The sequence below is a fragment of the Stigmatopora nigra genome, chromosome 13 (assembly GCF_051989575.1).
Source record: "Stigmatopora nigra isolate UIUO_SnigA chromosome 13, RoL_Snig_1.1, whole genome shotgun sequence".
In the NCBI taxonomy this organism is placed as follows: domain Eukaryota; kingdom Metazoa; phylum Chordata; class Actinopteri; order Syngnathiformes; family Syngnathidae; genus Stigmatopora; species Stigmatopora nigra.
In genome coordinates, this window is record NC_135520.1 from 6,658,708 (window position 1) to 6,672,500 (window position 13,793).

At 38.0% G+C, this 13,793-nt stretch overlaps 1 protein-coding gene across 1 annotated transcript in view; it reads left to right on the forward strand.

The window, feature by feature from the left end:
- The window catches only part of begain (brain-enriched guanylate kinase-associated), a 34,122-nt gene that overhangs the window by 9,647 nt on the left and 10,682 nt on the right, over positions 1–13,793 (forward strand). The window contains exons 3-4 of the mRNA XM_077731147.1: positions 4,322–4,483; positions 6,640–6,706. Coding sequence (XP_077587273.1) covers positions 4,322–4,483; positions 6,640–6,706 — 229 coding nt within the window. The remainder of the gene's footprint in view (positions 1–4,321; positions 4,484–6,639; positions 6,707–13,793) is intronic.

Here is a 13,793-nt window from a genome sequence, read left to right on the forward strand (position 1 = left end):
TTCCGTGGCGGCTAACGCGGCGGCCCATTAAAGTTTAAATGGACATTCGGTCACGCCAGAGCAGAACATCTTGCTCACCTCCCGCCGCTCGTTATGAGTAAATCAACCTACGGCCGGCTCAAAGGCTCGGCGTCGTAAATCAAAGATAGACGCCAATGGCCTCTAGTGGGTTTAAAAAATAGCTATTTTTTTTCTTGAGTTCAGTTAGGCCAGCGGCAGGCAATGATAGGAAGTCACAAAAGTTAGAACAATAGCTCTCAAACACTTGGGAAAATGTGTCTAGATCCAGCTATGCCTTGGCCATAATTACAAAAGTAAAGCATTGAGGTAGTAAAGCCATGTTTTTAAAGAGTTTGGCTTTTCAAACACGACTATGTATGTTGTTATTTAATGGTTGTATGGACAGTGAAGTCATTTTTTTGTGTTGCATTTTATATTGTGCAATGTTAGTTTTAGCTTTGTTTTCGTAGTGAAAGCTTTGAAGTGGCATTCAAGTTTTCTCCTTGTGTAATTTGTTTTGATTACTTGGATGCTATTTTATCAGGTATGCACAACAATATGCGTTGAAAGTCACCATAGTGTCATTTTCCATGCTACTTTAGTTGGCCCTTATGGGCTATTAAGCAGATGTGCTGTTTCTCGTTAATATGCATCTGTCTGGATCTAATTTGAATACACTTTACTCTAATTGACCGTTGTGGAGTGGTTGTGGCATCGGGTCGCTCTTTTGTATTATTTCAATCATTTTTCAGTGACACCAAATATCTCTATTTTGCACGGCAATGTGCTCGTAACATAAAATAAACAAATTTAAATGAACTTGGATTACGATGCAGACACACTCAAAAATGAATGTAATCTAACCTAACACTAAACTTAATTCTAATTATGCTTGACATTCTGACCTTTCTTCTTTTTCAAAATTTCACAGTCTATTAATCCATTGATGGTTTGACTTATGAAGTCTAATCAGTGGTATTTTAATTTCTATGGAAAGTATTATACTGTAAACAAGAAAGTAGATTACATTACAACATTCAGGGAAAAACAAGCACCATCTGTGTGGATTTTCTCACTTGTGTTTTTGCACCCTGTGAGCATACTTGCGGTCTTAATGTGCTTAATAATTGAGAAGAAGAACATGAGGCTGATTTCCATACCGTACTGCAAAAGCCTATCTGGACTTTAGAGAGGATTTAAGACTTGTTCCACGCGTGTTTACCTCGTCAAGCCGCACCTGAAGTTGCAAGCTGTCGCTTATCCCCGTAGGAGATGATACACTCCGCGGGGATTTGTGTGTCTTGGTGTGCAAGCGCACTTCTTTTGCGATTCAGCAACTATTGCGGTCTTTTGCCGCAAACCGCCTCTGGGTGCGCGTAGATAAGAAAAGCCATATAGCCAGCGTACTAGCAGCGCTTCCAGAAACTGCCATTGTTTCCTCAGCCGGTGTCGGAGAAAGATTAAAAATAATAATTCGCGGCGCCATTAAGGGAAGGCGACAGGCCAGAAAAATGCGCCACTTGGGTTTGTCGGCGAAGCGAAACGTAGCCACTCTGCGGGAGAAGATAAAAGTTGTGCTGTGGGCGACGGCCCTTCGTATTGGCGCTTTTATGCGTACTTGACAGCTCAAGAAAAGATGGAGAAGACTTCAGTAGGACGTAAAGTCACTCAAGTCAGGACGGAACTATTATCGCAAATATTAATTTTCTGTATATTTTTTGGGAGATTAAAGCTGGGCAATGGTTTGGATAGGCTGCTTTTGGGAGATATATATGCAATAGTCAAATACATCTAGGACTGAAGTCTTCAATGAAATTCATGTGTATATATTGGTGTTAGGAATTTGGATTACCCGATACTATTTTTTTCTTGTCTTGTTCATCAGTACAGTAAATGCTGAAACAGTTTTAATGTGCCAGTTGGGAGTTTGGAACACTTTTTTGTGGTTGTTATTATTAAAGTTTGTTTTTCAGAAAATGCAATGGGAGTGAAGAGTGTTAGAGAGAAATTGGATGTAAATTGTGATAGAAAGACATAATTAAATATTGTTAGAGTAGAACTCAGCTTTATTTATGGATAACTTGTCTATTACAACTACAGAGAAACACTCAGATGCATGGTATTTTTGGAGAGGCCTCACCAACATTCACCATTGTAAAGAACTCCCATTAATTCAAGTCACGTGACAAAGTACAAGCCATTTGCCTAGATAACATTTAAGAAGAAAAATAAGCTTGCCTAAGGTCACCTATAATGGCTGCTTACTGTTAAACAGAATGTACCACAGCATTAAACACAACATGATCAAGATAATTTGTTAAACACAGTAACTCCAACACTTCTAAGCTACTGCTCATTACAAAAAACAATAGGATAGAATAGTGGAGAAGATGGGATGTATTAGAGTGGGACAGGGCCAGGTGATTGTACAAGAAGTCTTAGGAATTTGTGTTGGGTAACCCAGTTAGTATTGACAAAAAGTAGTTTTGTTTCCACGAGGGATTCTTCCACTGCCTAAATTTTGATGAACCAACTTGTAAATTGCAGGAAATGGTTACTTTCCTTTTTTTTTTTTTTAATTTTAGCTCGGGTTATCAAGTTTAGACGAGACATAGTAAGAGATGCAAGTGCACACATTGCAAATCACGCTGATGTATTAAGAAATAACCTCTGTGCTCAGCCAATCGATCGGTCAACACGTCAGCAGGATGTGTGACTCTTTTTATGAAATGACGCCTTGAAAGAGAAAAATGTATTTTCTGTCTTGTAATTCATTGGTGGAGGTTAGCTTAAGTCAGCTTCTGTCCAACTCCCCGTCAACAATTTGCGATATGTAATCAGTCTTTTCATGTGAGGTTTTTTTCTTTCATTGATGCTTCTTGTAAATGTTGTTGGCAAAGTATAAATCCCATAGAAAGTGTTCAGGTGCTTAGTTACACTGTGAAAACAACTGCAAAGACCAATCTTCCTTACTCTACACAACCAAATGTTTCGCCTCAAAGCCCTTTTTGTTTGTTTCCCCTCTCTGCTCTCTTGCCAGGGTCATTGCAGATAGCCAACTTGTGTCTGCCTCCCCCAGGCAAAACTTAAAAGATTCCCTTTATGGTTAGAGTTCAAGCTTGGCAGCAGCAACTTATGTCACACGTGTGAGCTGAAGCAGACACAAAGCTATGAAAAAGATATACATTGGCAAAACAGCCCTCAAAAGCCAAAGAAATGCTTGCAAACATCAAAAACGAAGGTAAGACCAGTCAACATATTCTCCATTACTGGGAGAGGGAATCCATGCCACTCATTGGGACCAATGGGAATGACTTCACCATGGGTGGGGTGGGGGTTTGGGGGTCGTTTCCTCGCCATTAAAAAGTCATTTTATGTTAATGTGGCATCTTTACGTGGCCATTTGTCATTGCCGTCGCATTTCGCAAAGCCAAAACGCGGAAAACGTCAAAGGCCGCTCGTGCTGACTTGATTAAAGCTAATTAAATAGACGCCACTTGCAGATGGGGGACAGCTGAGTGCTTTGCGTTAGAGTTGTCACCGCACAACAGCGGGTGCTTTTTTTTTTAATTTATTGGGTTTTTTTTCCCCCTGTTCAGCCAATTGCGCACAGAATGGCAAATCTCCATGACTGGTTATTGATATGGGCGACACAAGCATGATGCTCCAGGCAGGGTCAATTATATTTGCCTGGGGCTGCTGGCAAGATGCGGCCGTGTCTGGAAATGGAGGCGTGTCTAGCCATGCGACACAAAAAGACGCTGTCAATCACGCACTTACAACAAAACCCCAACAATAACGCGTACAGGTTTTTACATAAACCAAAACATCTGCCAGATTTGCACTTTCCTAATTTAAGTTATTATACTTCATGGCAGCCAATGATTTAAATGACTACCGAAGAAGGGTGAAAAAAACATTGGAAATGAATAACTAATACATCAAAATATAAGCAAGCATACCTAAAAAATAATATAACAGTAAAGCAAGGCAAGGTCACTGACTCGCACATGGTCAGGGACTATTTTCTATTCTAGAAACGATTCAACAGGAGAGTTGTTGCACTGGAAACGGGCATTAGACCTCCGCCTGCTTGTTTCCCTCTGCGTGAATGCTTCCTGTTTAGTATTCCTCGTCCATCCATCCCCTGCATGGTACTCTCTCTCTCTCTCTCTCTTGTTTCCCATCCAGACTGAATTACACTCCACCCATAAACACACACACACACAAATGTTAGTGGTTCATGTTCACTCCACCTACTCTTCCGTGCTGCTGTCAATGAACAACTTTGTGACTTGAAGCAAACGTTTCGCCCTCTCAGCTCTTTCCACGACCACAAAGAGGACCTACGCAAGCGGCTGTCATACGCCACGCACAAGTTAGAGATGGTGGAGAGCGAATTCGATTCCACTCGTCAGTACCTGGAGACGGAACTGAGGCGGGCCCAGGAGGAGCTGGAGAAGTTTACGGAAAAACTGCGCAGGTGCGTGCCAGTACTACAGCCATTTTTTTTCGAAAGAAAATGATACTAATTTTCGTGGATAAAATAAGACCTTCAAAACAAATAGATGCTATGCTATGCATTCCCATTAGTTTATCACTCATAGATGTCCATTTTTTTGAAGTAGGTGTTCATTGGCTGTCTACTAGTTAAAATAAATTGGATGTGTCTTGGATTTTGGTGCAAATTTAAAGATTTTTTGTAACTGATGATGGTCATGGTGAAAATTCCATTCAGGAAAACCAATGGGAATAATGTGTATATCCAAATAGTTGTTTTAAGAGAAGTTCAATTCAGTTTAATGTGTAATATATATTGTTTAGCCAATAGGTAATTTATGTTGTGAGTACAAATTGCATCCTTGTGGATTCGGAAATGTGTTCCTTAATCTTTTAGTGTCGACACAATAGTTACTACCATCATTGGTGGAAAGTGCTCTCTTGTTGTTGTTGTTGTTGTTTTTTAACTAAATGGATTGTCTTGCTGCAAGGTGGCTATTAACCAAGTGAGTGAAAGTCGTGGAAAAGGCGCTGAGACTAGATTCACTTAAGAGATTATAAGAAATGTTCATTCTGTGTTGGGAGGAAAAAAATGGGACCCGTTGTCTCTTTTTTAGAAGATCCTTCTTGTTCATGTTATTTGCTTTTGAGTGTGTCAGATCCAAAACATTCTTATTGAAGCCTCTTGTCAAAAATCTCTTTTGGACATCTCGTTCCTCAAAGTCCCTTTGCTTATTTCTATATTCTGCTACTCTCCAAAGAGAATGTTTAAGATCAAATACTGGAGATTAAAGCTGTCAGCTCTCAGAAAAGTCTTCTGACTGACCACATGGCTTTCTCCAAATTGAAGAATAAAAACCTTACCTCAAAATATTAGACACTTAAAAAGGTATAGCACAATAAAATAAATAGCAGTCATAAATCAAGGTGCACAACTTGTTAAATTCTCAATTGAAATCATTCCATGGCATTGAAAGTGATAGTTTCAATTTGGAAAGATAGTTTTTGCTTTCACTTCTTTGAACATGACATTAATGGGATTTTTAAAAGAAGTAATGTTATCTTATAACAAATATTTACTGCCAAAGACCCTAAAGCAATGGTCAAGGACTCCCCCAGGGGTCCGGGGACCCTATATTGAGAACATGGCTGCACATTTAATAAAGCTCTTATGCCTCTACAACACATTATTTATTCTTTAGGTCAAGCAATGTCACCACACATATTGAGGTGCTTTCTTTCACCACTCTTAGTACATTAGGTTTAATTGAAGTAGAGAAAGTGGGGATAAGATCTCCTCCCGCCGGCTCTAAGTTAAATTTAGCAACAAGATAATATTATCAGGGGAGGAAGAAATAACATTATACGGTTTAATCTTCCATCAACAAGGAGCACTAAGAGTTCTTCTGCTTAATGCTGGTCGCAAACGACGAGTCATTGGCCAATAGGCCTCTCTCTCTCGCCACACTTGTTTGATTGAGCTCCATCAATTTAGCCACGCCGCTTCGTACCTTCCTCCCCCATCATCGCATCCCTTTTGTGTTCATTTACTCGCCATCTTCAACCTCTCAGGTCGTTATTTCATCATCTGTGGGGTTGATTCATGGATTCATAAACAAGCCTTCAGTACATAAAAAGGAGGAAGATAAAGATTAACCTCCCACTGAGATCATGAGTTTCTTAGTAAGGCACTCAACTTCTATTAAGACTGTGAACGTATGCGACTACCTTAGCGGGTTGAAACCTAAAGATGTAAAACCTGAGGAATAAAGCGCCGCTTCTTTTTTTAGGTTGAAGTAGAATAAAAGTAAACAGAACAACTCAAGGAAGCTGCACAAGCTTAGTGAAGTCTGATCATTAAATATTTACACATAATTCTTCCTCCGTCGGTACTTGAGCAAACCATCAATTGACTGTGTTTCATCTGGAATGGTTTTTGCATTCGGGTGCAGAAAGCGCCGCAAATCTTTGCCGTTGAAAATCTGGGACTGAAATTTTGCCTTTGCTGAAAAATAAAGAAAAAATAAGTGTGCAGATTACTGCTTTGTGTGCAGAAATAGGGCAACGCTATTAACGCTTTTTTTATATGTTGTGCTTTGCATTCTAATATAGTGCAATTGTTTTACTTTGTTTGTTTAGGATCCAAAGCAGTTATGCGGCCTTGCAAAGGATCAACCAGGATTTGGAGGATAAGATGCACAGGACGGTAAGAGATTGCCTTAATGTCACTTTTTGTGTGGAGCGTTTTGCATGTAATCTTCTTAAAATGGCATCATTACATCAGTCTCGCCTTTTTCTAACTTTTCATGTGCACTAAAACGCGTAGAAAATTACTGACACCACAACATGTTTAAGAAATGTGCTATTTAAATACTTTGATATGACTGTTATTTCATGCTAGGAGTTACTTTAATTTTCACAATTTCCAAAAACATCAAATAGGAGGAGTTTAAAAAAAATAAACGGCAAGTTGTGGCTGTTATTGCTAAATGGTGAACACAACTTTTTTTTAATGATTTGTAAAAAGCAAGATATTTTCAATCATCATATAGATAATTTTCTAACATTTATAGTCTTTTAAATACGTATGTTCATGAGTATATCAGTCCATTTAGAAGAACACAGCCCACAACATTTTATATTATATTCAGTCATGTACACTAAACAGATGGGTGAACCTAAAGAATTTTTAAAAATCATTTTGCATGTGATAACAATGCCAACAACATTTGATAACATTCCATGAAACATAACTAGCTCAATCAAACAACTTCTGAATAATGAGCATATTTTTCATCCCCATTGTTTTCCTAATGCCGTCTACAAGAGACGAGTACCCAAAAGCTTGTTTGTATTTTACATTCAACAAGAAGCGTCTAATCCTTATTGCCTATGCAAGAATCCGGCTTCTCACAAAGACTCTCATAAAAATGCATGAAGGTCAGGCGGATTTGTCAATCGTGTGCATGTTCACACATAAAAAAAAAACCCAAAAAAAACACAACTAACTATGTTGACCTCCAACAATGCACTTATTTCCGCTACATTTACGAGAAAGGCATCAACTGGGCTTTTGTGGGATGTACTGTATTATCTTCCCTACTTGTTAAATACAAGTTGTTAAATTTTCAATTTTAACGAATCATTCCTCCTACTCTTGTCTCATAACACACACACACACACACACACCCAAGCCTGAACAATCCTATCAATGCAATGACCCGATTAACAATATAAAGCATGTCGCTGCAAAAAAAGAAAAATATTATAGCTAATTATCGTCAGGACTAGAGTTTTAAACCTCCCCCCATAGAGCTTAAGAAGCCATCAGTGGAAATGATAATTTGGAAACCTTCCGTGTGACTAAAGCATCTTGATTAAAGTGAACCGTAATCGAGTTTCATCCGTGGGAGGGGGGGGTTTGGGGATCTGTCGCAAATGTTGGAAATGATCAGCCAGTGGGGAGAATATTGACCCGGCACGAGCTAAACGGGCTAACGGGGGTCAGCTGATTGGTCCTGGCTTTCATGTCTAAATTCGATAAAGTCCATTGCGTTCAAAGAGGCGACATGACATGGCTCAATTGGATTTGCCCAGTTGTCGTGACAACGCTTCTTTAGTTATTACTATAGTACCTTCCTTTGGGCGATATGGAAAAGATCTCTCACAGTAATGTCCATTTTATATGTTGGAAATAACGTATTTAGCAGATAGTCATTTTCATTTACCTAATCCTGCTTTTAAACCCCGATTGTAATCAATACACTGAATTATTATTGCAGACTAGCTGTTTTGTATGTACTTTATATGTCACATCCAAAGTTTGCAGAGTGTGAATTTTTCAAATAGACTATTAAAATTGGCCATAGAATACAGTGGATATTTATAGCTTGGGTTTTACATATAATATCAGAAAGCAGTAGCTGAGAAAGTATAATGTTTTTTGGGGTGAAGAAAGATGATTTGATTAATAGGAGCATCAAAAAAACACCAGTTCAGAAATTGTATTGGCTATTATATAAAATGACTAACCCCCAAAAACAGTCCCAACTGAATTGTGAACCAATTTCACTGTGGTTTGGGCTTTTCTGAAGCAATTTGTTAGGGTGAATCAAGAATAGTAACCTGTTCCCATCATGGTCTATTCATCTAGACTGGCCACACACTATGGTCTGTATTCCAGACAGGTGTGGAATATCCTTATTCAGAGGACCTTTGTGAACCGCTGTTGAAATTTTTGCATAGTGGCAGGGCAATTTTGAAAGCATGAAAGCATTGCAAGAGGCGGGGATGCGTTCCTTTGTAGAAGATGTCCTTTACCAAAAGGCGAGATGAAATCACAGGCGTAATTAAGAGACGACCGAAGACAGCGGGCAAGGAATGGCGGCCCTTTTTTTTTCCGTCAGGTGACAGAACGTGCTTGTGATGACATTGCAAGGATACAGGCTCAAATGAACATGCAATTTGATGGTAAAATAACATTATATGTGTAGATTTGTGTGTAATATGATTCTAATGCCAGCAAATTATGCCCGCAAATAATCATTACGACGTCAATGGCATGCGATGAGTTAAATATTATGAAAGAAAATCAACTTTTGTGTTACTTAGGGCTTTTATTCATTTAAATTTTAGGAAATTAGTTTTTATTAATGTTACTGTGTACACCAAAATAATGATATATAGAGGTATGTTAATAATATAAATATTTTTAAAATCATACCATAATTGGATGTCTAACCAGTTATATATTATACTAATAGATGAGTACTTACTGTGTAAACAGAATCAACTTTAAAGTATTATTTCAGGCCGTAAACCGTTTATTTCTGGTTTTGTCTATTTATATTAATTATGTATATATTGACAAAAGTATCCAAATTGTACTCATGATTATTATGTTTTAAATAAATCATTGCTAATATTTATATTCAGCAAATGACCGAAAAGTAACTTGCTGTCCACTGTCGCTAAAGAATTAAACTATTAATTTATCTTTCCTGTCAAAAATGTTACAGTAAAACACTCAAAAAAACATTTTATAGTACATATCCCTCAAATATTCAATTAGATTAAACAAGGCAGGATATTTGTACTTTTCTACTCTTTTATTGGATCTCCTGAGGGTTCGTAGGCGTACCTCAAGTCGCATCTGCTGAGATATAATTGCTTTTAAAATGACGCTAAAGTAACCCATCTTTGCATTATCTGGATGTCCTCTTGCAAATACAACAAATTGAATTAGGAATACAATACAAAGATAAAGCTGAGCCACCCCACCACAAATGCACACAAGCGTGAGTAGGTTGGGAAAGGAGCTGTCCGTGGTGCTGAAAATAATTGTTTCCCTTTCCTAATCCTCCTAAGAGTCTTTGGCAGGGTCGTCTAACTCACTGCCGCTCGGCCACTGGCAAAAAATCAAATTCTCACTCCTCCTAATAAGATTATTGCTCACCTCATTGGGGAGTCGGCCAACATTGTCCCGCAGTCAAGTAAGTCTATTCAAATAGTGTGCATGGGCTAAAAACACGTTAGGTGCCAAAAACAAAAAAAACAAACAAACAGGGAGGGCTGATTGGTAGTCCAGTGTTCGACAGTGGAAACAAATGGAAACCTGTTGCCATGCACTTCATCATGGCCGAGTTGTAAAAGGCTATTTTTAAACCAAGCCAACGTTAATATTCTATGATAGGCATTTTGCTAGTGCCCACCCATGTATTTGGGACCTGGGCTTTCTATCAAGGCGATATTTGCAATGGGTCATATTTCACAGTAAAAAATAAATATATATATATATATAAATTCCTTCCCCGAATAACAAAATATAAGAGTACACAACTGCTTTGACACTATTTGAAAGATGATGTTGTTGTTGCGACATCCATTACATGCAAAAGACCAGAGCTGTGGTGAAGTTTTCAGACTTTCATCATCCATTACAGTATGTTTTTATGGTATTACCACACAAACTCTAGCTTGTTATGCCCATAGTTTTGGATCACAATTGTTTTTAACCATTCCCTTTCACACTTAGCCATTTAGAATCAGTTTCGGAAAGCACAACTAGCATCTGTTTAACAACAGCCCATCAGTAGAATACAGGTCAGGAAATGTCACTCATTTACGTACAACAACTAAATAACTATGATCAAAACTAACATACAATATACCATTAAAAAAAACTAAAATGAGATAAACCAGCCCTAAAAACAATTATACATTTGAGAGGTAGATGTATAAGCCATGCTTGCTATGTGTAACGACGACCAAACCCCACATTTTATTATTTATAATTTTTTATTTATGGCTTATCTGACTCTTCCATCAATAGCGCAGCAAAACACGATGCATCGCTCGGAGCAGCAATTAATCTGCAGCCCCAACGCAGCCACTCAAGAATTATTTCTGTTTATTTATGAAGCGCCAAGGCCTCATTTATTCTCTGGGGCTGTACTTCTATCTTCTATTAAAAACAACAATAGTCTCATCAATATTAATTGGTGGCAGGTCAATAGGTTTGAAATGCATTGTGTATCAGACACTAAAACATTTTCAGGCATGCATTTGAATTTTTTGGGGGGCCCACAGGTAAATACTATTTGGATCTTGTTAGTATACATTTGTAAAATTGGTAGAATCATTATAAAATAGTAAATAGTACTCTAAAGTGTAATAACAATTTTAAACTTTAATAGAGAGCCGACATGCTTCAAATGTCGCCACACATTCCTTGGCTATAATATTAATATTTTAGTTGGTGTAGTGTGAGTTTTAAATGAGGTAAAATAGTCACTTGGTCTTAAAACAGGGTTTAAGAATGCCCCTTAGCTCTAATATAAGAGTCATTGTGTGTTTTTGTGGTGCAGATCTTCTACCGTAAAACAGAGTTTGCACAATTTCAGTTATCGCCATTAAACAGCAGGCATTTCTGCTGACTTGTAATTACAGCGAGGAGGGGAGCAGCATCATGTTGCTGTGATTCATGAAATGATTTCACCCCATTATTTATTCTTCATACTCCACGGTGGTGCACCAAGAGCAAGCCGAACACCGTATCCGTGACCAAAATGGTATAAAATGATGCTGTTTTGCTACTATCAAACCCCTATTTTTCATCTTTAACCCAAGCAAAATATGCACGTGGAATGTTTTTTCTTTAAGTTGGACTCTGATTTTTAATACTTTGGAGTCCCAAAAGTGGAATGCAGCAATGTGGTTGATTATGAAATGCGTCTGTGTATGGGTTGATTATGATGGCTTGAGCAAGTGCACCATGGGAAAGAGATGGCCGATGTGATGGATTGACTGCATTGAGCAAGTGTGCCAAGCAGCTGTCCATAAAGTTGATGATGTTCAACTTGATCAAAAAGAAAAGTGCTGATGTCAGCTCCTGCCAAACTCTCTTACATTTCAGCACATTGATTCTTAACCAACTCCAAAAATTACTCATAAGTTTGGATCTTTAATTCACGACCCCAAAAAATCCATCTTTAATAAATGCCACAAACTACACAAACACCATTTTTACCAGTACAAGTTTGGCAGCCTTAGCCAATCATCTTAAAACTTAGGTTTTTAACCACACAATTCTCAAAGTTGTCTCCCCCAATATAAACTTAACATTTTATTTTTGTTTCCAATGCTTATAATAATGCTTATAATAATATACAAAGCTCATATCTGATCCAGAAATCCTCCTTAATAAGGCAAAAAGATCAGTATTGTCCTTTTTTGGGGGGTCAGTGAAGTTTTCCAGCACTCTTTTCACAAAGTAATTGCATTTCACAAGAGTTGGACTTCCTTTGTAGTCCAGCAAAAAAAGCCAGAAAGTGCAATACCTGAAAGCAGCATTTATAAAAATGGATTAAAACTAAATATTTTATCTAAAATCCGGCCGGCCCACGTGAAATCCAGTTGATGTTAAAGCGGCCCACGAACCAACCCAAGTCTGATGCCCTTGTTCTAGATTCTATTAAGCTATTAATCAATGTATAGTACACTTCCGCAGAATACGCCATGGGTATGAGTACCCTTTTATATCACATAAAGTAGCAATCATTTTCATACCATCATCACACCAGGTCTCACCAATGGAAGACACATGTAGTGAGTATGATAATACATCACAGCAACAAAGAGAAAGATGCACAAACAACACGTTTTGAAGTACAAATGCGTAACATGGTCACCCCAACACGAGCAGATTCTCCAGTAATGAGCTGAGGAGGAGAAGGTGGGCCTGCTTGTTCGCCGCTGATTAATGACACTGTGACAGGATTGGATTTGAATATCAATAGCACTCTATTGCTTAAACTGACATTAATTGCCACCTATTAGATTGACTGTGCTCTCCTGTAATTCCAGGCAATCGGCTTTGTTTAGGAGAGAGTGGAGAGTCCTTGTCTACTTTGGGATTTGTCACATGAATGGCAATTGCTAACAATATGTCTACACACTAGGATAGTTCAGAGAACTGCATCAAAACCTCTAAATATTCAGTTTAACAATGTTTATTTGAGCTTGTTTTCCTTAGTAGGGGAAATTGTCTTTTAATCATTTGTTTTTCAAAAGAAATATATATATATTTTTGAACTAAAAACAAAGATTTGATGATAAAAATCTCAATTATTGATTTAAAGAGGGGGAAATCAGAAAATATCATATCTATAATCTTCATTTGAATTTGATCCTAAAACAGAAAGTGGGCATTCATGATTTACTTTCTCGGGCCGCACAATATGATGCGGTGGGCCAGATTTGGCCCCTGGGCCGCCACTTTGACACCTGTGCTCTAAAGCAAACATTAAGACATTTGCCTATGGTTAGCTTCACAAATATTAATGGCAATGCTTCTTATTTAAGGTTATTTGGAATAGTGTTTTACTGTTCATGTACTGTTTAGTCTTAAACAAAAATGTGTTGGGAAAAAAATCCCCAAATAACTGGCAAACTTTGGACCATGTTAGAACAATGTGGTGAATATGAATGGGCACTGCAAGAAAAGAAGAAGAAAACAGCATCATTAAGCTCCTCTGTCTTCATTCCATCACTGGAAATCATTTGTCTCTTCTTCGCTCCTCTTTCTGCATCAGTGTAATTGATACGCAAGTGTAATCTTCTTTTAATTAAGGCTTGCTGCTGGCACATGCTTCACACCGATAGGCTGCTCTTGCTCTCATTTCTCTTCGCTGCTTTTTCTGTCCTTTTTTTTCTCTTAAAGAAACTGCATTTTCCTCTCCCCTGACGGGTTCGTTTTTCCCTATCCTTCTTCACAGCACTTCATTTTAACAAGT